This window comes from Grus americana, chromosome 2 (assembly GCF_028858705.1).
Source record: "Grus americana isolate bGruAme1 chromosome 2, bGruAme1.mat, whole genome shotgun sequence".
In the NCBI taxonomy this organism is placed as follows: domain Eukaryota; kingdom Metazoa; phylum Chordata; class Aves; order Gruiformes; family Gruidae; genus Grus; species Grus americana.
The window spans coordinates 130,095,497-130,120,647 of record NC_072853.1 but is presented as its reverse complement, the minus strand read 5'-3'; the positions used below and the strand labels follow the sequence as shown (position 1 = coordinate 130,120,647).

The window sequence follows — 25,151 nt, the reverse complement described above, 5'->3', positions numbered from 1 at the left end:
AGGGAGAGAATTCGGGAGTGAAGTTGAGTCTGGGAAGAAGAGAGGGGTGGGGGGAAGGTGTTTTTAAGATTTGGTTTTATTTCTCATTATCCTACTCTGATTTGATTGGTAAAAAATTAAACTAATGTTCCCCAAGTTGAGTCTGTTTTGCCTGTGACAGTAATTGGTGAGCGATCTCTCCCTGTCCCTATCTTATCCTATAAGCCTTGCGTTATATTTCCTCTTCCCCTGCCCAGCTGAGGAGGGAAGTGATAGAGCAGCTTTGGTGGGCACCTGGCCTCCAGCCAGGGTCAACCCACCACAGCAGAACATAGAAATGTTGATATTCATAAAGTGAAACTTAATACAGTTAATTGCAGAAGGGCTTAGGTGCACTCGCACTGAAAATAACTTCCCTCTTGGCATTGAAAATATCCTTCAGCATGATCCCTCAGAATGATTCCTTGTCTTCTGCAATTCTACCATTTTAAATCATACGAAAGTGTGAAATGTACCATGTACATATAAATACATACAATTATGTTACTTTTAATAATTAAAAGTTAAGTTCTTCAGAAGTAGTTTAATTTGCTAGAAAAGCTGTAGAGTTAGGTTCGTGAACTGATTCTCAAAGGTAACAGTTGAGATGCTGGCACATTAAGAGTTTCCCTATTTTGTGAACAGAGGAGTGCCACCTCCATCTTCATGTTTCAAAACACCTTCAGTGACTCTTGCTTTTTTTGCACCATTGTCAAATTTTTCAGAGCCTCATTTAATTCTACTCTGCTTATTTGGAAGTAATGTAGAACCAGCAGTCTTTAACTTACGATCAACACACTGTTTGCACAAATCTGCACAGAAATTGCTTTGTGGGTTGTGAATCAGATAAGATTCTGGGCCTGCTAGGTAGGAAAGTTGGTAAAACAAACAAACAACAAACCAAACCCAACCCTTATGTTTATGGGAAACTTTGGAAAAGCTGCTGGGAAGGCTTTACCAACAGGAGTGGGAAAGGGTAGGGAGGTTTGAGCCGACGCTCGCCTCTTGCTGGTCCTGCCATTGGCTTCTTTTTCCTCTCTGATGCTGAGGAGGAGCAGCACAGGGAGAGGTGAAGCAACTTTCTGCAGAGCCTGTGCCGCATCTGAAATTACAAAAATTTTGAACGCGGTTATTGTGTTATCTTCATAAGTCACCCGCATGCTGCATTTTTGCTTTAAACTGTGAAGCCTGACAGCTGTGTTACGGAACTTACTTATTTTGCCAATTCAGTCAAATTGTTGTTTATGCCTGAAACGAGAAAGGGAAAAATGCTGTGCTTTCTACCAGTGGAACTGACTTGCAGCTATGAATACTTGAAAAAAAAATCTGAGATTCATCTTCAGAATGATTGCTGTAGTAGTCTGCATATTAAATATTGTCGATAGGTCTTGATTAAAAGGTTCGTGAAAGTGTAACTTAGCTATGATATTTGGTTATGTAAAACATTATTGAAGAACTGAAAATGAAAATGCTCAGAGTTTAAATAGTTGTGCATGAAAGAGCATCTTGTAGGTTTTAAGGATGATGGCAAAGATTCAGAGACTTCTTCACTCCTGAGCTGTGCTGCAACCTGTTGAGCCAACTCGCTCGTTAGAATCCTCCAGTATCATCTTCGGCGGTGTCAGCTTTGTCAGCTTCAGTTATTCTTCAAGCTGAAAGCATATCTAACTGTTATTCCTTTTTCTGATCATTGATGGCTGAAAAAATAAGTGCTTATAATAAACACGAGTTTCTCTATAGTAGTTAAAATGGCCTGTTTGCCATAGTTCAGATGTAATTTCTTAGTGCATGATAAATCAGGAGTCTACCATGTTTTCTACTTGCTTATCTGGGGTTATTAGCCCTTTCACACCATTCGTAATTTTTAACAGCTTTCTGTCAATGCAGTTTCCTCAGTTTAAGATTGAACAGTACATAGTAGCTGCTGGTTTTCGTAAATAATTATTGTAGTTTATATGAATTTGGTTAAAATATTGCTTGTTTGGATCTGAAATATATATGTTTTGCTTTTATGGAGTTTATGAAAACTGGATACCTCTTTTGGTCAACTGGAAATGCAGCCCTGAAGCCTGAACTGCAACTGACTCAATAAAATTAAAAACTTAGACGTTCATGCCAAGCATAACTCAGGCTTTGGCTCCCTCAGTGCTCACAGCAGTCTGGGCAGTTTCCTTAGATGCTTCTTATTTATTTTCTTTTGAGATTTGCCTTTTCTTTCCCCTCTCATCTGTATTGTAAATTAACCCCTGAAACCAAATAGTCCTTTATTTTAATATCATAAATATGCAGATGTACTTAAATATGAAAGAATGCCTCAGTGGTGTTGGAATGTAATTTTTACAACTGAATTTTAATATTCAGATATAGTATTACCAAGTTCTGTCATTGTATGTATTGCTTTATAAACATAACCGCATTTCTGTGAGTGACAGTAGTTGCTGCTATAAGGCAAACATACTTGGCAGCGTGAAACTGCAGAATGCAGAAGTCTTAGTTACTATAGCTGATTTTTAAAATTTTGATCAAAATCAAACACAATGTAAGTAGTTAAAACTCTTTTATTTTCAGCAGACTGAGCAATATCAGATTGTTTACTTTCTTTTGAAAAACATATGGATTTGTGTGTGCTGAATTAATAAGAGTGAAATACCACTTTGAATATTTTGTTTTTAAAAAGCTAATTAATTGATCCTCAAGAGAGCAGGCATGCGTTGTGCCATTAGATACAAGAAGGGATGGCTAAAACTGTTTTGGTATGGAGCTTCTTAAGGTTAAAACTGAGGCTCAGAATTAAAGCTTCCAAGCACCAGTTGAAAATGAGGAAAACCAGGAGTGCTCAGTGTTATTGCTGTTCTGTCATTTAACTGAAGAACATTTTCTAAGCAAGCTGTCATTTCTTTTTTAGTTGTCTTCGTAGAACTTAACCAACACGCTGGCAAACACCAACAGAAGGAATATAATACAGCGTTTTGAGACACGAACTGTGTTCATGCTGCTTTAGCAAGTTTTAGCATTGGAGTTAGGACATTCTCTTACCTTGCCTAGCTTGCGTCAGCTCTAAGAGCCGAGCGAGAGGCAGTGGGCGGCAGCATGCCTGTGGGTGTCTTGGGCATCTCGGTGGAAGAAGCATTCACCTCGTAGCAGAAGTTCATGGAAAGCTCCCTTGCGACGTTCTGCGAGAGCATTTGAACTTTGAAGAACCTAAGGATAGTTTAGACAGCAACACAAAAAACCATTAAAAAATAGTTTCTTTACTCTTGGTAAACTGATCAAATGACTAAAAAACTCTTCTGTAAGAAGTTGTACAAAGAAAGCCTTAGTCTAGGCTTTATTTGCAAACCCATATCCTGTTATTTCCCTGCTTGTCACAGTCACAGTCTTTAACTGAGTTAAATTGTCTGCTCGAAAAGCAACAAGGACAATACAGGCTACCATTTTTCTCTGCTCTTGCTAATAGGTAGTGTAGTAGCGATCTCTCTCATGTAATATAAATTTCCTGGTGTCCTGCTTTTCTGAAGCAGAACAAAATGAGCTGAAGGAGCCCTGAGAACCTTGATTCTGTTGTTTTATAGTGTTGGTAGTTCTTTCTTATGCCTTGCCTTTACATTGGGTACGTTTATGAAATTGTTGATGCACATTCTGTGAGGCGGACCAAGATGAGAGATTTTGGTTTTCCTAATGACCTAAAGTTCTCGTTAGATCATATAGGATCTGATTTCAACAGAACAGTTTCAGCTGCATTGATTTTAAGTGAATTAATTTCTTGATAAAAGTGAGTGGTTCTGTTCTTTCCTCCCATTTTTAATTAATTCTCTGTTTCTAGTGGTTATTTTGAACCAGCTCTGATACTTGCTGATCATACGGCAAATTATTTCAGCTCACTAAAATTGCAGAAAACCAATTCAGCAAAAGAGGGATTTTTCGTTTCCTGAAGTAGTGAGGTGAATTCACTTACTTTGTGTCAGGCAGGTGCTAATGCGGGCCTGAGGAGCTGGGGGAGGAGGAGGAAGAGACAGGACAGAAAATTAATGTTTTGAAGAGGGAATTGATTTACCTGTGTCATGAAACCACGCAATCAGCTGATCTGAAATAAACCAGATAATTTTTGTTTGAACATTGAGTTAAGACTTGCCCTTGTGTCCATATTCCTTTAATAATAGAATTCCCTTAGTTTAAAAAAGATTTAAAGTAAAATAAAATTTAAAAATTACTTGTTACTTGTAGAGCTAATCTTTGTATTTTTCTTTCCTCCTCACTGTTATTTGTAACATTGTGTAACTGGGTCTGGCTGGGATCAATCCAACACACATTGAAAAAATATGTTTCTCTTAAAAGATTTCTGCAAACAGCAGATATGCCATGAATACCAGTTTGGAAAAATATTTAAATGCTGAGCTCACATATAGTGATTCACTATGAGTGGGAGGCCCTGTGTTTTCCAGGTAGCTGATGTTTTCTCCCCCCCCCCCGCCAATAAATGCCTGTTATTTCAGCTGAGGACTCTTTACTTTGTCTTAAATACAACTGCTCAGATCTGTGTACCATTAAACAGTGGCTACAGTTCCATTCAGAAACTGTTGCACATGATGTAATTTAATGTGTGCCATTTGTGAAGTGTTTGCGATTCTGTTAGCGGAACTGGTAATTACTTGGAGAGTTTTTTCTTGGTTTGATTTTCACATGCTTTGCAAGCTTTGGACAGCTGTGTTAAAGCACTATAAAGTCCGTGCTTTTTAGTGAATTTAGGTCACTGTGTTAGTAAGAATCTCCTAGTAATGGCAACTTAAAAGGTACTGACTAGGAGGAATGCAGATGCTTGGCTAGAGGAGAGAGGCTTAGTAATTCTTCTGATTCTTCTGCTGAGTTGTTGATTCCAGGGGAATTAGTCCGAGAGCGGGTGCACCAAGGACACAGACCTCCTGCCTTCCAGGACGTGGCACCTAATGGTGAAAGGCCTGACTCCTTCACACAAAAACTTGCTTAGCTTCTTTTATAATGCTGCATGTTATATTCTGGAATGGCAGCGGTACGTAGGCAACCTGTACATAGTAATTAATTCTTTTTTTTTTGTATTTGCAAAAATAAGTGGTCATGTTTACTATTGCTGTATCAGTTAAAGACTTTTTTTCAGAGAAAACCCTAAATATTTTTGCAATGAAAATATTTTATAAAAGAGAAGGATAATGTGATACTGACATTATATTCGTAACTCATTTGCTGATCTATGTCTGCATTTATATCTCTAAAACCACAGGTAACACCTTAGAAAGGAATAAATTACTGATATTGTTGTTTTTTCATTAAAATGCATTTAGAAATTGAATGTTTTAAAATATTGCCCTAAATATCTGGGTTTTTTTCTTTTGAATAGACCTAACTTTATACGGACATACCTGATGACTTTCTTAAGTATAAAGAAAAACTATAAAATTCAGGGTTATGTTTTGCAGGGTTCTGAAGAAAAGTGCTTGAGAATCTTAATTAAGTAAACACAGCTTCAATATATATATTTTTTTTAAACTAACCACTTCCTGAAATAGGCTTATGTTATACATCATGTTGTTAAGCTAGGTGATTTTGCAATTGCTGCTGAATTGCATTTGATGAAGACAGTCAGTTTTCATACTGAAAATGGATACTTATCACATGCGCTATAAAAGCAAATCATCAAGGAGTTGTATAGTGTCAGAAGAGTAGTTTGCTCTATATGTTCATCATCAAGATCATTAGACTGTCTGTTCTTGTCATAAAGTAGTGAATTGCAACTGTTGGCTACAGATGTACATTAAATGTCTTCTAAAACAGCTTTTATGCTGTATGACATTAAATAATAGTGTGATTTAAGAAAAAAAAATTAACCAAACTTAGGCATGGCCTGTGTTCTCACCTACTCACCAGTAATTGTTCAGAGTATTGCCACAACACTGACCCTCAGATTCACAAACATGTCACTTAATTCAGAACTGACATGCAAAAAACCCCTGATTTATTTAAAAGCTCTCGAGACACTGTACATGATTGCAGTTTTGTTACTACACATACGTACGAACAGTGCCATCTTTGCTAGGCTGAATGGCTCAGCATCCTTGTTTCTAAGTCTTGTTTCTAAGCCTGTTTGGTATTAATTAAGTAGGCGTCCTTGGGCCTGTGGCTCCTGCAGGCTGTGTGCCATCATTGGCACAAGGTGCGCGAGTTTCTTCACACATTGTCAAAGCTCAGCCACTTACAACGAAAAAGCCTTCAGTGAGGTGCTGGGGCTGAGGGGAGGTGTCTGGTGCTGGGGTTTTTATGTAGTTGCTTGGTTGGCAGAGCACTCACCGACTCACTGGGTGATTGGGCTCTTAGTCCTTCTGCCTGGGGATCTTCAAACATGCAGCTCCTCTTGTGCTAGCCGCATGCTCTCAAGGCTAGGATGGAGCTGCCTTCCGTGCTTCTGATGAACCGCTGGTGTACAAACACGAATGGAAATTTTGTATGGTGAGAGCATAAAACAAGAAGTAGCAGGATCTGTCACCTGGGGAGGTGGGTATTCCTCTCAGGGGGCAAAATTTGGTGTTCAGGTCCCTGCTGGACTGTTTGTACATTTTGCATTCAGGGTCACCAAGTGAAACGTTTATGGAGTAATGACACCAGGGACTTTCACTTCCCAGATGAGTGCTCTAAAAATGTGTCATTCTGCCACTTCCTCTTGTTACCATTGCCTTTTCTTTGTAAAGTCCTCTGTCCCAAAAGGAGTACCTTAGTGGGCTAAATGCAGATAAAGGCCTTAATCTTCACATCCCAGCTAGCATAACTACTGCATCAAAGCTGCAGTAGCTGCTTTAGTCGTGGAGAGAGGCGGGACCGCAGACACCCATCTCTGGAGTTTGCATCGGCGAGTGCAAGGACCATTTTGCATCGGCAGCTGGAAGGACTGTCCAGCACAGTGCTCCCCTTGCAGCCCCTCACTTCCCACCTCGGGGGGTGGCAGGGCCCTGCCTTGGGCTGTGTGTTTCTTCCCAAAGTGGTGTAGATTCCACTGTCCTGAGCAGTACCTTCTTGGTAACGCCAGGATTGAATGTTTTTGAAGTACTGCTTTCCCCATGGTGTCTTCTGGGGCATGATTAATTTGACCATTTACAGGTTGTAAAGTTGGCGCTCTGCATCCTTTCCTGTAGTAGATGTTTGCAAACCTTGCGCTATTCAGTTTCCTCTATCATCCCGATCTATTACGTTATCAAATCTCTGTTTGAACTCCACCACTGTCCCTGTCGGTACCCGTGGTTATTGGAATTGCTCTTTCAGTAATTTTATCATAAAGTTGCATGTATTAAAAGCTTTGCCATTCAGAAATTATGTGCATATCTCTCCGCAGTCGATTCAAGAGTCTTTGTCATCTCCAGAATTCTGTTTTGCAGATAGTGCTGTCTTAATCACACAACTGTTTCTTTGTCTGTACCTTGAGAGGAATAAAAAAAAGTTATGATGGAAATACTCTTCCCTGTTTGCTCTTTTAAAGCTGTTTTCTCCAGCTGTCGCTGTCTCTTAAGTGCAATAGATGTCAGCTGGGATTATTTCTGGTTTTTAAACTGCTAGATACTTTGTTTTCTGTTGCTAGGACCTCCTGAATAAACTGAAAACTCTTTGTATTGTCACTTGTAGTGGATATTAGCAAAGTTTCAGAACAGTTTTATCTGTGGTCTGGTCTGTCTCACAGATGACCTTGGATGTGGCACACATGGTTTTAGGAAATGTATTGATGAGGTGGTCCTTCTGGTTTCAATGTTAAAGTCTTCTGAAGAGCAGTCAGTCTTTAGGGGAAGTCCTGAGTTATGATGACAGTACCTATGATAATCTGAAGATTGACATGGTCTTCATTGTGTGAGAGATCCTAGAAGGACTCTGAAAATTGTTTCAGCACAAAAGTTGTAGTTTCTGCCGTAGACAGAATTATGCATCTGCCCTGTAGAGCCAGTCTCACTTTAAGCATCTTGAACAGCATCAAGAGCACTGTGTCATGAATGCCGAGAAGTCACTCCTGTGTTCAGATACATACACTTTTCTGATGTGCCAGTCTTTTTGATTCAAGACCTGGCTTAAGGCCATGAGAGACCTGACCCAGTTCATAAATGCCCATCCCACTTTGAAGGTGAAATCCTCCACACCCTGTAGCAGAATATATCTGCTTCCTTCTCCATGCCAGACTATATCTCCGAGGCTCACAAACCTGTTTCATACAGTTTGTGCACACTCTATGCAATTACGTTCTCAGCTTATGAGTGAGACTTTCTTTTCTGTTTCTTTTCAGGTGGGTGGATAATTCAGGCAGGTGGATAAATCTGGCCAGTGTCTTTGGGAAAATATCCTTTAAGTTCTTCTGTTTAAGCAGATTGATTGTGACTGCCATATCTTTGTCAGAATGGGGACTTACACAGGCGATCTGGTAGCTCAGGATCACTGATCTCTGGAGAAACAAAAACTTATGAAGGGTGTTATGGAGGTCAGAGCTGTGAGAAACTCATAAGAGTATTTTAAAATTTGTCTTCATGGTTGTCACATTCAGACAGTGATGTCTGCCACCAGCAGGCTTTATATGAATAACCAAAGTGGTGAGGTTGCTTTACCTTGCAGAAATGCAGAATACTGTCAAACTGGCTTCAAATTCATCTGGCAGGCAAGCAAAATAGTCTTGCAGGTGTGGTAGATTGAATTATTCCTCTGATCTGCATGTGTAAGCTCCAGTTCAGTCTTTAGGAGTTGCCTTGAGATGGACTTACCAGATGGCCTCAAGGAATGGCAGATCGTTTCCTCCCCTGCCATTCAGTGTCTTGGATCAGAGACAATCCTGACCATAAAGAAAGGCATAGACCTTCCTTCTGCTTGGAAATACTGAGTATGGTCAGGCAAGGTAATACGTTGCAGGCCTTGAGGGTTCTGGTGTCAGGAGGTTCCCTGTCAGATGTCTCTCACTGAAGGGTTTGAGAAATATATTCCCCTCCTAGATCTGTGACTGAGAAATCTGGAGCATTAAGAAGTTCCAGCATGTTTCATTCCAATCCCTAAAATGCTGGACAGGAATGTTGTTGCTCATTTCTGTGGGGCTGTCCCTTGCCACTTTTTCAGGTTAGGAGATGTAGACAGACAGGTAGCCAGACAGTAAAGCTAGGCTTAAAACAAAAATCTTTGTAAAAAAAAAATAACATTTGTAATTATTATTATTTTTAAATTAAGGAAATTTACTTTTGTTTGAAAGCAATCCTCATGCCCAAACTACATGTAATGAAATTCCAAGAGTCAACCCTGCGCGGTAGCCATTGCAGGTGTTTGATCTAGAGTTAAGAATACAACAGTCCTCTGCAGGGTTATTCATTTTTACTGGTCCCTTGAGAACTTGTGTAAAGCAAATTCTGATGAAATTAAAGGTGCAAGAATCGTACAGTTGATTAATTTTCTCAAACGTGGAACAGCAAATATTAAATCTGCTTACTGTACTAATCATTGTTTTCAATGAAAGGCTTTTTGGATGCTTATAAATTAAATTACAAAACCAGAATTCTGCATTTTTAGTTTAATGAAATTAAACATACAGTACATATGCCCTGAACTGGAAATGCATTCTGTAATAGACGGGTTTTATTTGAACATCTGTTCAGCGTAGCAATTGTTGAAAGTCTTCTTTCCCTCTCCTTTCTGCCATACAAGCAATGCTGATTTGTACTGGAACATACTTCAAATGGAAAACTGTTAGAGGGAAAGTCAACATTCTTTTTGTATAAAGCTGGAAAATTTTTGAGCCATGCTGGAATATAAGAACACTTCTAAATGGATATCTAACATAAAAATTTATTTCATGGAAGTAGTATTTTGGACTAAAAGTTAGCTTATCAAGACACACGATGCTTTTAAAAAAAACACAAAACAAAACACAGCATTTTTTCAATCTCAGAAAATGCAGATAATGAAAGCACACAGTTTTCTTAAATTCATTTCCTTCTCAGGAAATTGATTGTACTTAAGTGATCCATTACCGAAGTATTTGCACTTGAGTTAATACAAACAGCAAATAGACGTAATAGAGGTAGCTAAATGACTTTTTTTTTTGTTAATGTCTTATATATCCAGTTTTCTACCCAAGCTTTCTCTAATAAACTAAGACCTCTGAGTTATTTCATTGTTTTAGGAGCAAAGGTCAATCAAACTTTTGCTTCCCTTTCTGACCAGGTCTTGCATTTTCCATTCAAGTTCTTTCTAATGATACGCAGCTTCTTTGGAACCAGTTAAACTTTAATTGTCTGAGACAGTTCCCTCTTGAGTCACTGCCGTATTTCCTGAAGCTCAGAACTTGCAGTGACTTATATCTACTCCAGTTCAGTCACTTGTGTTTCGGTGTAGCTTCTTAAGACTAATGTGGATGTTTTCCAAGCACAGGGGTGGGATGCGTGTGTCAGTGCTCTGGGCAGTCTGTGGGAAGAACATGGAAAGGGGCAATAGAGAAGGGAGTTACACGTAATAAGTGTTGTTAATGTCTTGTGTACTTAGATTAGGACCATGTCCTATGGGTTTTATGTAGTTAATTGCATATTAATGTTTCTCTGGTGTTCATGAGGACCCTGTCGGCATGGTATTAAAGCCTTATATTCTGTGCTGAGAAAGTTCAGCAAGTATCTGTAGGACTGTCTAAGGACTCAGAGGAAAGCTTACTTCCTACTGCCTTGGCTGTAGAACCCATTGTCTCTGTAGGTAGGTTATTACTGATAAAATAAAATGGATTTATACAGCATTGTTATTTCATTAGCATTCAAAACTTACTTTTTAAAATTTTCTGTTCATACAAAATATATATAAAAAACTGCAAACCCTGCAAGATTACTTACATAGGCAAGTATTAAGCTATTACTAATGTTTTCATTTGTGATTATTCCATTAAGATTTCCATCTTACTCATCATTGCACAGATGCTAAGCCTTTTTGAACTGCTTTATGAAATTTCAGCTATAAGTTGAAACCTATTTCAATGTTAAGCAAAATCATACTGATACATGTTTTCTTCTTTTCCCCCTTGTTTAACCAGGATGGTACGAAACAAAAGCGAGAACGGAAAAAGACTGTGTCATTTAGCAGTATGCCAACTGAGAAGAAGATCAGCAGTGCAAGCGACTGTATAAATGCGATGGTTGAAGGCTCTGAGCTCAAAAAGATTCGATCCAACTCTAGGGTGTATCACCGATATTTTCTTTTAGATGCAGATATGCAGTCTCTACGCTGGGAACCTTCAAAAAAGGATTCTGAAAAAGCAAAGATTGATATTAAATCAATCAAAGAAGTAAGAACAGGAAAAAATACAGATATTTTTCGCAGCAATGGAATATATGACCAGATATCAGAAGACTGTGCATTTTCAATTATATACGGAGAAAACTATGAGTCACTAGATCTTGTTGCTAACTCAGCAGACATTGCAAATATTTGGGTTACTGGTTTAAGATACCTGATTTCTTATGGAAAACATACTCTAGATATGATAGAAAGTACTCAAGATAATATGCGGACTTCATGGCTTTCACAAATGTTCAGTGAATCAGATGTAGATAATTTGGGACATATACCTCTGTGTAATGCTGTACAGTTTATAAAAGACTTAAATCCTGGTTTAAAAACTAACAAAATTGAACTAAAATTCAAGGAGTTACATAGATCCAAGGAAAAAACTGGTACGGAAGTAACAAAAGAAGAGTTTATTGAAGTTTTTCATGAGCTTTGTACTAGACCTGAAATCTATTTCCTGTTGGTTCAGTTTTCAAGCAATAAAGAATTCCTAGATACTAAGGACCTCATGATGTTTTTAGAAGCAGAACAGGGTATGGCACACGTCACGGAAGAAATAAGCCTTGAAATTATTCAGAAATATGAGCCAGCCAAAGAGGGCCAGGAAAAGGGTTGTCTTTCTATAGATGGGTTTACGAATTACCTTACTTCACCAGACTGCCACATATTTGATCCAGAACATAAAAAAGTTTGTCAAGATATGAAACAACCTTTATCCCATTATTTTATAAATTCATCTCATAATACATACTTGATAGAGGATCAGTTTCGAGGGCCTTCTGACATCACAGGTTACATTCGTGCTCTTAAAATGGGTTGTCGAAGTGTTGAGCTGGATGTATGGGATGGTCCGGATAATGAGCCTGTGATTTACACAGGACATACAATGACATCGCAGATCGTTTTCCGTAGTGTGATTGACATTATTAACAAGTATGCATTTTTTGCTTCAGAATACCCTCTTATTTTGTGTTTAGAAAATCATTGTTCTATTAAGCAGCAGAAGGTGATGGTACAACACATGAAGAAAATTTTGGGGGACAAACTACATACACAGTCTCCAAACATTGAAGAGTCTTACCTTCCATCACCGGAATCACTTAAAGGGAAAATACTAATTAAAGCAAAGAAGCTTTCCTCTAATTGTTCTGGACTAGAGGGAGATGTTACAGATGAAGATGAAGGAGCAGAAATGTCACAGAGGGTGGGGAAAGAGGGGGTAGAACAGCAAAACTTGATGACGGGGAAACGATTTCAGCTCTGCAAAGAACTCTCCGAGTTGGTAAGCATATGTAAGTCAGTTCAGTTCAAAGAGTTTCAAGTTTCATTTCAGCTCCAGAAGTACTGGGAAGTGTGCTCATTTAACGAAGTGCTTGCTAGCAAATATGCCAATGAAAACCCAGGAGACTTTGTAAATTATAACAAACGTTTTCTTGCCAGAGTTTTCCCCAGTCCTATGAGGATTGACTCCAGTAATATGAATCCCCAGGACTTTTGGAAATGTGGTTGTCAGATAGTAGCAATGAACTTTCAAACGCCTGGCTTAATGATGGATCTTAACATTGGTTGGTTTCGACAAAATGGAAACTGTGGCTACGTCCTTCGTCCTGCTATCATGAGGGAAGAAGTCTCCTTCTTTAGTGCAAATACGAAGGACACTGTGCCTGGAGTTTCGCCTCAGCTGCTTCATATTAAAATTATTAGTGGGCAGAACTTTCCTAAACCCAAAGGATCAGGTGCCAAAGGTGATGTTGTGGATCCTTATGTCTATGTTGAAATACATGGAATCCCTGCTGACTGTGCAGAGCAAAGGACGAAAACTATGCATCAGAATGGGGATAATCCAATTTTTGATGAAAGTTTTGAATTTCAAATAAATTTACCAGAACTAGCTATGGTGCGTTTTGTGGTACTGGATGATGATTACATTGGGGACGAGTTTATCGGGCAATACACTATTCCCTTTGAGTGTCTACAGACTGGTTATCGGCATGTTCCTCTGCAGTCTTTAACTGGTGAAATCTTAGCACATGCTTCCTTGTTTGTGCATGTGGCCATTACTAATCGAAGGGGTGGTGGGAAACCTCATAAGCGGGGCCTCTCTGTGAGGAAGGGCAAGAAATCAAGGGAATATGCTTCTATGAGAACATTATGGATTAAAGCAATAGATGAAGTGTTCAAGAATGCACTCCAACCTATTCGGGATGCCACGGATTTGAGAGAAAATATGCAGGTACAGTTTTTACGATGAATTTATCAGTTCTTATGTGTATTTTTGTATTATGATGCATATGGAATATGTGGTTTTTAGAGTCTTGCTGCATTTTGTAAGTTACGTTAATCAAGTCTAATGCTGAACAGCTTTAAAAATGGATTATGTCAGAGCAACCTTTTAGGTGATACCGTCTGCTGAAGGAACCTTGGATGCATATGCATATTTTGTTGAATGTGAACTAGAAATATGACTCTAGTGTTAGAACTCAAGCCTGTTCATTAGTCCTAGGCTTTTGAAGGAATGTTATATACAGTAGAAGAAAGTATGTCAATATTTTAATTTCAGAAAATTAAGTTAAATAGAAATGTGGGAGGAAAAGAAGACTTTACTGCTCATTAAAAACCTTCTTGTATGTGAAGGTATGTTTAGCATAGTTTCGCTGAGGTTTTGTTTTTTCCTCATTCCCAACAGAAGGCAGTACTTTCAGAAAGACCATTTGCTTTCCATTATTCTTCCTAGCAACAATATGTTAGAAATACATGGAATTAGTGCTAAGGTTTTGGAAGGCATCCTCTAGAAGAAATTACCTTAGAGGTCACCTATAGTAAACACATTGAATTTCAGGAAAAAGTACAGGTTGAGGTGCTTGTTTTTGTGGAAGCCAAGAGATGCCACTTGAAAAATGCATTTTTTGGAGATTCCAATAAACATTCCAGGTAAATAAACCCTTAGAGACATAGATTAAAGTGAGCTGTAAGGTTGTGTTTTGTTTAATAAAACTTTTAACTATCTATAAACTTCTGATGGAATACTAGCAGTGATGAATAAAATTGAGCATAGTCATTTCAAATGAAGTGACCTGTTAAATCCTCTTACTCTTATGTAATGTTAAGGGGAAACTGATTAAAGGGAAAGTCTGAGACTTGATTCTGGATTTTAAAGGCACATTAGATAAATTTTCTTCATAAATAATTTACATGGAAGAGATTTTAATAGTAATACAGTTTTAAAACAAACTTTTCTTCATATGAAAGGAGAAATTAGTACAGCATTGTGAAGCTCTCCCATGGTACTGGTATATAAAATTCCTATACGAAAAGATTATTAAAAAAAATGGGGATGATATTTTCACTTGTGTTTCATATTATGGGCTACATATAAAGTGAACTTCACCTGTAGTTAACATACTGCAGGCTAGAATTCTGTCATATAAAGGATACTGTATTTTAAGATATCTTTCAAGGAAGAGCTGAACCTAAGATTTGAGAAACTGTGAAAGCATACATTTTCTGTAGCTACTTTAAACTCTTTACTGTGTGTGCTGCAGTATTTTCCAGAACTGATAAATTTCAGAACAGGCTCTATAGTGTGGTTTCTTCAAACATGAGGTATTAAAATGTATTTTAAGTATTTTATTCTGTCAGCTTGAAAGTTGTGCTATCAACTGAATTCATCATTATCATCTCTCAAAATGATATCTCAATCAATGATATCTCTCAAAATCATCTCTCAAGAAGCTATTGTAGGTACATGAGGGAATATTAGTTTTATGTAGCTTTACTGACAGATTATATAATGTGCACTATTTAAACTCTGCATAACTAAGGGTTTACAGCTAATAAATAAACCACTCAAATACCAACTTATGTCAGGGAATGTGAGATTTGTTTAAGTTCTGTATTACTTAAATTTGGCGTTATAAATTGTTATGATTTTTATGATACAGAAACACAGTGTCCCCACAAGCTAGATTATGAAGAGCAAAATTGTTTATTTTTGTTTTAATATAAGACAGAACACGAGAAAAAAACCAAGTGTACAGCAGTGAATTTAATGATTTCTCTAAATCTGTATACAAATACTGTATACAAAAGCTGATGCCATAACTTATTGTTACATATTCACCACTGATAAAAGCATAACACAAGTGATGAAAATAGATGTGATGTTGTGTGTTTAAATTGCTTGACGGTATGAGGAATAGTCTCTGGATATAGGGTTGGAAGTCCAAAAGCAAGAGTTATAGCTGTAGTTCTGTCCTGCCTGCCATTAGTTAATGTATATATTCCCTGGGTCCTCCTTTACCTCCCTGTAAAATCGTTTTATAATGACTTACCCATGGTGTTTGTCTCAAACAAAACCTGTTTGAATGGACTTCGCAATGTCTGTCTTTTCAACTATGTAATTACTGTGTCATTAAGGTGTAGTCCAGTTTATAGAAGTGGTTTCTGTTTCCTGGACATTTACTTGATGCTTCTAAACATTTGCTAAAGTACACTGTAAGTGATTGTAGTAGATCTAATTTAGTATTCACATAATTTTGCATGAATATGCTATATGTACATATTTTGAAGTCTGTTTTGGGTATTTTGTCTCATAAAAGGACAGCAAAATATTTCATATTTGATTCCTGTTTGCATTAAGGTTGGCATTATGTCTTTCTAAGAAATTTGTCCATGAATGAGTATTACCATGCCAGCAAGATGGAAGGTGGTTTTGATTAAAATGAAAATCTGTGTCAGATACCCTGCTTGGGTAAGACGTGAGAGAAAGGAGCACTGAGCGCATTTGTAACTTAAACATACCATGTTTTTGTTTTTGTTTCCTGCAGGAACACAAACTCCAGACCTGCCATAGATCACCAGCTCCCACTTGGTACAAAAATCCTAAATTCATTACAGTGCTGAGAGTATTCCCATCATGGAATTTCAGTGGCTACTTGGAGTCACATTTTATTTCTAATACTGGAAATTTTCTTCAAGTTTAAACGTACAGTTTTATATTCTACCATATTGGATGTAAAATACAACTATAATAAATTTTAGGGAAAGGTACAAAATTGGTATTTATATTAAAGTACCTTAAAAATTCACTTAAGTGTGATTCTGTGATAGGAATGACATCGGTAGTGGAGTGCTGGGTTTCTGAATCACACCAAATGGGAGCCAGCAGATCCACAGCACGTCTGGACTATAGTTCAGGTATGTTTAAAGTTACAAATGGGCTGAATTCCTCCTTCCACTTCACTTGGCTTATTTGGGACATTCAGCACCTAATATTTTGTTTCTCTTCGTGGCATTTTAAAAATTACTTTGAAATGTCGTTTAGAATTTTTCAAAATAATAGCCAATATGTTTTATTTGCATGGGCAATTTTAGTAGCGATAGACACCAGACATAGTTGCTCTGAATAGATTTTTCCTGTGGCAAGTATTGAATTGTGTTTGAATTTTTAACATTTTTGGTAAAATGTACGTGTAATATTGGTTACTTTGGGAAACTGCTACTTTTTCAGAGAAAAGCTGTGATTATTCCACATTGTTGCTCAACTGTAACAGTGAAGTATTTTATCCTGAAAGAATGAGACATTAAAATTCATATTTAACTGTAAAGGAAATTCTTTCTTTCCTTTTTGCAGAATGCAGTAGTTTCATTCAAAGAATTATGTGGCCTCTCTCCTGTAGCAAATCTTATGCAATGCATTTTGGCAGTGTCTACGCGCTTGGTTGGGCCTGATAATACACCCTTGGTAGTACTGAATCTCAATGATCAGTATCCGACTATGGAGCTCCAAGGGATCGTTCCAGAGGTCTTGAAAAAGATTGTAACAGCATATGACATGGTGAGTAGTCCTTTGTGGTTCCTTTATATGCTGTTTGAAACTTTCTTTTTGTAATATACAGTACCTTGCCTGTTTTGAAAGGTCATTTTAACCTGTGACTTCCTATTTCATGCTTAATTACATGCGCTTGAAAGTCTTTCCCAGGAATGTACAGCAACTAATAGTGTTTTCATATTGAGTAAAACATAGAGATTAATATACTGCTTGCAAATACGTGTTTGTACACTTCAGAAGGCAAAGTGGTTATAATCAAGAGGATTTAACATGAAGAGGATGTATTTACCTGTTTTGCAGTAACTTGAAACTTTTTGCATATCTATAAACCTCTTACATTAATTTGCTACTTTACATTTTTCAGTTTGATTTCTTTTGGCTTTGACGCAACATAGAATAGAAAAACGTCAGGAACTGCTGTTAGGAATTGTAGTTTTATAAGCACCTCGAAGTGTTAAATTTTATACATGCTTTTTCGTTTTCCTTTGCTATATCTTTCTTATAGATCTCATTTGATTAGGCATTTTTACATCTGTAAAAAGCTGTAATGTTAACTTCAGCCCTTATATTTCAGTAAATATGTAAATTGTGTCTTTAGAGATGGGAAATTAAACATTTTGCAAGAAGGAAGGAAGAACTAATACACTGAGAAATACTGATTTACATCTGCTTTGCATTAATTTAAAGTATGGTAAAAAGATCCAGACAATTGTGATTTGAAATGCCTCCTTACTCCCACTGAAGTAATCTGGCACAGAGTAATCGAGCCTTTATTTATTTAGTTAATGATTTCTTTAATTTCATATGTCATCTGACAATAAGTAAATGTTTCTAGGATAATTTTACATTAATTTTGTGCGCTAAAATGAGAAACCTCACTTGGCAGAATCAAGTCACTGTTTTAAAAACAGTCCTTACTATTTAAAGACAGAACATGAAGGAAAAGAAACCAGTAGCCCCATTTCATATATATCTTTCAAAATGCTTTCTAAAGAAAAAGTAGCTTTAGAATATACCAAAGTCCAAAAAGCACTCATTGGTAATTTGCAGTTTAGGTAGAGTTTATGTAGTTCAATGATGATGTAAATACAACAGAATTTGATTGGAATGGTAGCACAGTTTCCAGAAGACAGTGGTGTATCCTCGTAGTGGTGGCTGATGGGATATCACTGTGATTAGGATGGAAACAAGCTTGATTGTTGGGATTACACCTGTGACACATACGTAATGAAGTTCTGTCCTCTTGATGGAGATGTCTCTACCTGCAGATTGTTCTGATGTGGTGATGCTGCTTTTTAGTTATTAAGCTGTTCCAGATACTTCAAATCTTTTTGTAAGTCTGGACTAAATTTTTTGTTTGAATGTCACCTAGAGGTGACCCATGACTCCAGAAATCTTTACAATCCAAGTTTGGTTTGCTCTTTGTGTCTCACATACGTTTTTTCCCCCGCATCCTGTAGTCTACACATGATTTGAATATTTGTTTACTTTAGAAATCTATACTTTATTTTCCTGTGAAAGAATAATAGAATATTTATTTAGTGGCACGTTCAAAGCATTTTTCCATCTCCTTTTCCCTAAAGGATAAAGACTCAATTTCATACAAAGACAAAGAGTATGACAGTGCTTCTAGCTCTAAATGATATTGAAGATAAGTAAAAATTAAGATTATTTTCATCAAATAAAACTTATAAATTAAAATAATGAGATGCATTTCAATTTGTGAAACTTTGGTGTTTTCAATACTTTGTCCAGTTTGACAAAAAGTTTTAAGCAATTAAAATCTGTAGGGTAGACTGGAAAATTAAGTCAGCCAAGGGAGCCATGCTGATAGCTCTTGTTTCTGAAAGCACACTGTGAAACAGTGGGAGGCATCCATATCATCCTTTCCTTAAGGAGACGAGATGTGAAGCTATTTAGCTCATATATTGAAATTTGCTAGAGTGGCAGATATTTAGAGTCTGATACTATCATAGATAGTGTTCTTTTTGTGATTTTGGTGTAAATGAATATAGTGAGTCCTCAGAATGATGCATTTTATGTCAATGGTTGGTTTTCGCTTGGGGAGAAGCCTTATCCAGAAATAAGAAAGGATAGATGTACTGTCGAAGTAATGATTACCTACTTGTCTTATTTTCTGTTGGCTCAGGCCTCAATATAGGTCAAAATTATATAACTATGTTCTTCCAGTGTCTCAAGTACTGTAAGTATGAAATCATGTTGATAACAGAGATGACGTTAATTGTTTATTAAATAAACCTTGGTTAGTACCATAAATGCGTAGGCCACCATTACCTTGTGCGCATTCTCAGTGTGGCACACATAATGATATTCTCAAAGTACTGCTGTTTCAGGATCACGATATCGGTATCAACAGTATTGTTGCTCTGTAATGCGAGAAAGGATGTAAAGCCTTTACAGTGGGACACTCAGTCCACGTGGAAATAATTACAAAAGAGTGCAGTACTGCAGGGGCACATGTAAAGGTGAGAATATCTTCAATGTAGCACAGATACTTTTTTTTTTTTTTTAAGAAACAGCAAGGCAAATGATAAGTTAATTAGCATATCACTAGATACTTGGGTTTTTTACATATAAACAAATAGCACATAATGCTTTCTTAAATTGTCAGCATTCACTACTACATTAATAGAGGAGCTATAGGTGATGAAGGCTTGTACTATTCACGGGTTAAAATACTGTATTTTTTAATTTAATGAGTAATTTGCCACCAGGATTATTGGAACCAGAAGTTTACCCAGGAGATAAAAGGATCTTTTGCTTTTATCCATGCTATAGGAGCTGGGGTGTCTTTTCAGAATAATGGCAACCAAATATAACTAGGGATTTTTGAGAAAGACAGAAGTTTAAGCTGTGTATTTTTCTCTAGCTTCTCCATGCTCCTGAGTATTTTTCACCCTAACATTCTTTCACTGTTTAACAATGTTTTATTTTTCCCTCTTGTTCATGAACTTCAGCTTCCTTTATGTGATACTTCAGCATGCACTCTGTTGGTGTCATCACACCCATCACTGATCAGTGCTGCAGACTGAAGCTTGGAGTTAAGGCAAGTGCCTCTTCCACACCATTGCATGTTTTTATTTTAAATGTCTTATGACCTTTAAGATAAACAGTAAGTAAACCTTAAAAAGTTATGCTTTGGCAAGAGAAAAAAAAAATTATCTCGTCCTAAGTCTGCAGCATTATTCAGTGATGAGTATAATAGCATGGCAAAGATATGCTAGAGGATCGTACAAATGAAGCCAGATATTGTTGAGAACTTGACTGTCTGTGTCTGCTCTTAGTGGAGGATGAAGTGTCCCATCTGATGAAGATAAGGTGTTCTGAAATTTGCAAACAGGCATTTACTTCTAAGAGGAAAGCTAACACAGAAAAGGCAGAGAACTGTACCTGTGTGCAAGAAGATGAAGTAATGCTGCTACAATAATTAGGATTAAATGTTACTAAATCCTAATTAGATAATGCTGCTAGATGCATTTTTTCAGTTTCTGGTGGCGGTGGGTTTTTTTTTTTAATGGTGAGGTTATGTAGTACTTCAGAGTGTCTGCAGACTACAGTATAAGAGGTCTGTATTTGATTCAAATGAAATCAAGTAAGATGACTAGATTTTGTGTAGACACTCTAAGGAGGGGTCAAAAGCAGGCTGTGTTGATTGGTGGTGGGAATTGTGAGATGATGAAATTGAGGTATTTAAAGACGACAAAGCTAGTAAACTGGAAAACACCATATGACTGGCAATTAGTAGCTTTGTAGTAAGCTTAAATGTGGTTATCTTATTGGCTCATTTCAGCTACTGACTCAATGCAGCAGATTGCATATGCAATCATGTGGAAGTCAACTTCTTCTTATGGAGTGGCAAATTTGGCTGATGACATAAACTAAATATGATAGCTTGTATTTTGAACTTGGAACATGTCCATCCTGTTGGGAAGCAGATTGTCTGACACTATATCTTGAAGAGTTATAGACTGAACCAGTACTAGTAGGGCTTATTAAAAGACTGTCTAAAACTGACTGATTGTCAAGGTTTTGTTAAAATATTAATAGCCCTCTCATACTTCAGCTACTCCTCAAAACCCTAAATATACTTCACCATTAAAACTCATTTTGATATCAATATAGATGAATTGAGTGGGGCACTTCTGTATGGGGCATGTTGGATTGAAGTTCATAATTCTGAAGGAAGCAAAGAATATATCCATTGCCTCTTTCACAGGGCCTAAAAAAGATTGATGAGCAGATCTGTTTTGAGTTATGCTTAGCTCATAAAATCTGTATTAGTTACCTTGTTGTTGATGTAGGTCCTTGGTTATGGTTACTTTGCAAATACAGTAAGAGGTATTTCAGTCATTCTGCTCTAGTTACAGAATTGTTTCTTGAGAGAACAAGAGATGAAGACTTTCTACTTCATCTCAGCTTACTAATGTGCCAGAGTTACTTAGCTGAGAAGCTTTTGTTCCACAAATTACCCTTTGAGGTTGCAAACTTCTGGGATAACCAATAGATCCAGTGCTGGTAATTACCAGTTTATCTCCTAAAACAGAGTGAGTGAACAGAGGTTACTTTAACTCTTGTGTAACTTTCTTTTGTTCTAAATACTTAATTTCTCATTGTTGTAGAGAAGGCTGAGTTTAAGATGGTCACCAATCTCCTGTAATCTAACTCAGTCTTTGGATCTCATGTGTTTTTAAATCATATGATAGCATCTGACCACTATAGGTTTTGTGCACCTGAAAAAAAATCCAGATTTTTCCATCTAGTACCTTTTCTGAGGAATACATGACTGGCATAAACTGTTATAGCTGTGTTCTGTTTCCTGGTGGGTTCAGAATGTTGTTCTTGGGCCCATGTCTTCTGGAGTCCAGGTCCATGTATATTCCACGTTACAATGTAACTTTTAGCATCATCTGGTTTATAAAGCAAAGAACTTAGGCTTTGCGCAGAAGATTGGAAAACTATTATTTCTTGCTTTTATACTTAAGAGCATAGCTACATAAAAATAAGGAACCTTGTTAAAACGAGAAGGTAAGAGGAGTCAGAAGAACGGACATCATAGACACTCTAAAGATACCACACAAGAGACTTGGCGTAAATAAATACCACTTATCAATATTTGAGGAGGACAAAAAGGAGGAGGTGCTGTTCAAAAGAAGGTGGCATCTTCCAAAAAGCTGGTCATGTGCAAATGAGGAAGATAGGATAGATATTTAATCCTGTCATGGTTAAATAAAAAATACAAGAAAACCAACAGTGAAGAATTTCAGGAATGACCTGCACAGACTTAAAAATAACAGTAACTTATTTTGTGAAAATACCAGAAACAGGAAGACTGTGAAAGAGTGTGTATAACCACTAGTTGTTCAAAGTATGATAGCAAGCCCCAGGAAAAGAAATAAAGCCACAACACTAAATTAGTTTTTGCATCCATGTACCTGTGGAGACTAAGGTTTCACATGAAATGCTTCTTTATGAAGGACTTGTTGGAGAATTCATCTCTAACTGAAATGCCGATAGAAGATGTTACACAGGAAAGGCAAAATGACTGAGAAAAAAATTACTAGAAAGAAGTGATATTCATTCAAGGGTTCTGAAGGATCTCTGATATATCCAAACTGCTAATTGTTGTGTGTATCCTCTCACTTAAAACTGACTATCAAAGTTGTTAGTGTGGTGCCAGTGATTTAAGAGGTTTCCAGGGAAGATCAAGAAATTACAGATTAGACAGGCTGACATCTGTACTGTGAAAATGGGTAGAAACTGTTTTGAAGAAGAAAATTAGAGGAAGCATGGAGAAACATGTCATGTTGAGGAAGAGTCAATACAGCTTTTATAAAATGAAGGGCTCGTTAATCTCTTGGAATTCTTTGAAGTCGAGAAGCAGGTAGACACAAAAAGCTAGCCTGGTTGGATTTTCGACAAGCATTTGACAAAGTCCCTTTTCAGATGCTCATATTGAAATGAAGTTACTATTAAATTTTTAGCCTTTTAAAATTCTTAGCTCTTTTCTGATAGTTAGAGTAAATGTTGAACTTAACCTGATGTTCCAACAGGAAAAGAACTGTTAATACAGTTGCTTGTATTGATTTTTGCATTAGGGTATGTTTTTCCAGTGAGTGGATTAGAGATAGTAGGTAGAGCTCCAACAACTTTGATCTAGCTAACACAGCCAAGTACTCTTGAAGATGTATGACTTAATGGTGCCCCTAGATTTGCAAAGGTCAGCAAAGTGTGAGTTATGTGGGTATTTAGAGCTTAAACAACTTTCTCAGTCTTGGTGGTAGATTGTTACAATGTGTGTTAAAACAGTAAGTTTCAGAGTTGGCAATATAAATGCGATATTTAAATACCAATAATACACACTATCTCACTATTTCCATTACTGCCTGTGGCTTTGTACAATACATTTACTTTCATTATCAAGTCTCTGCAGAGTTAGAACTGTCTTTATTTAGGTAATAAATGGATGAAGTTAAGTGGTGAAGAGATCTAAGGGAAAACATACATCATTCATTGCAATTTAATATTGCAAATAGTCCAGGTAATGGTTTTTTGTTGTGTTTAATGAATTATAATAATTGTAGATCCTGGATTTTGAGATTAAATAGTTGTGGATTGTGTAGTTGTTAGTCTGTCACAAAAATTGATGGAAAACAGAGTATTGATGGAAAACATAGTGAATAGCTTGGGCAGTTTCTTCAAAAAGAGTTATGTTGCTTATTATCAGTTTTTATTTTCCTGTTTTATAACAGGACAGTCATTCTAAACTGAAGGTTGCAATTATGCTTCCAAAAACAGAGCTGCAGATGGTAACCTCAGCTTATGTTGGGCTTTTCAGTCCGCAAGGTCAGAAACAAACATCTAATTTTGGATATTCAGGCTCCAGTGCCAAATGTTGTCAAGTATGAGATGTTTTACATTGATTGAAAAGCTCTGATAATGACAACTTGATGCTTCTGGGAAGTCAAGATTTCTTTGTATTTTTTTTTTTTTTTAGAGCATGAATGGTGAAGCTTTTTGTGTGCTTTCACTAATCCCATTACAGCTAATGGCTGACTCAGTATTCATAAGAGCATAAAATACTACGACTACTTAAGCAGAGAAGTTCACCTAGCTTACTGTCTTGTTTCTGATGTAGTCCGATGGAATGTTTATGGAAGAACATAGAAGTAGGTCAGATGCATAGCAACTTCTCTTAAACGTACTCCATATTTCTAATAGTAATTCTCTTTTTCTTTCTCAGTAAGTTCTTAATCTGTTTGTCTCAGTCCTTCTGAGAGGACTCCTCACACTCTTCCCCTGCTCCAGCACAGGGTCCCTGCCACAGGAGACAGTCCTCCATGAACTTCTGCAATGTGAGTCCTTCCCACGGGCTGCAGTTCTTCATGAACTGCTCCAGCATGGGTCCCTTCCACAGGGTGCAGTCCTTCAGGAACAGACTGCTGCAGCATGGGTCCCCCATGGGGTCCCAAGTCCTGCCAGCAAACCTGCTCCAGCCTGGGCTCCTCTCTCCATGGGGCCACAGGTCCTGCCAGGGAGCCTGCTCCAGTGCAGGCTTCCCATGGGGTCACAGTCTCCTTCAGGAGACACCTGCTCTGGTGTGAGGTCCTCCATGGGCTGCAGGTGGATATCTGCTCCACCATCATCTTCCATGGGCTGCAGGGGGACAGCCTGCTTCACCATGGTCTTCTCCAGGGGCTGCAGGGGAATCCCTGCTCTGATACCTGGAGCACCTCCTCCCCCTCCTTCTTCACTGACCTTGGTGTCTGCAGAGTTGTTCCTCTCACATCTTCTTACTGCTCTCTCTGGCTGCAGTTGCTTTGTGCACATCAGTTTTTTCCCCCATATTAACTGTTATCCTAGAGGCGCTACCACCATCACTGATGGGCTCAACCTTGTCCAGCGGTGTGTCCATCTCAGAGCCAACTGGCATTGGCTCTGTCGGACTCGGGGTAAGCTTCTAGCAGCTTCTCAGAAGCCA

The 25,151-nt window shown here is 37.5% G+C and overlaps 1 protein-coding gene across 4 annotated transcripts in view; it reads left to right on the top strand.

Moving 5' to 3' along the window:
* PLCL2 (phospholipase C like 2) overlaps window positions 1–25,151 on the top strand; it is a 111,050-nt gene that overhangs the window by 49,759 nt on the left and 36,140 nt on the right. For 3 of the 4 annotated variants that reach the window (XR_008575998.1, XM_054817785.1, XM_054817784.1), the window contains exons 3-4: window positions 11,069–13,555; window positions 16,955–17,158. Coding sequence is in view for 2 of the 4 variants with exons in the window: in XM_054817785.1 (XP_054673760.1) it covers window positions 11,069–13,555; window positions 16,955–17,158 (2,691 nt within the window). In the remaining 2 variants the exon portion in view is untranslated. Of the gene's footprint in view, window positions 1–11,068; window positions 13,556–16,954; window positions 17,159–20,130; window positions 20,220–25,151 lie in introns of all 4 variants that reach the window. The other variant, XR_008575997.1, reaches the window with a different exon arrangement.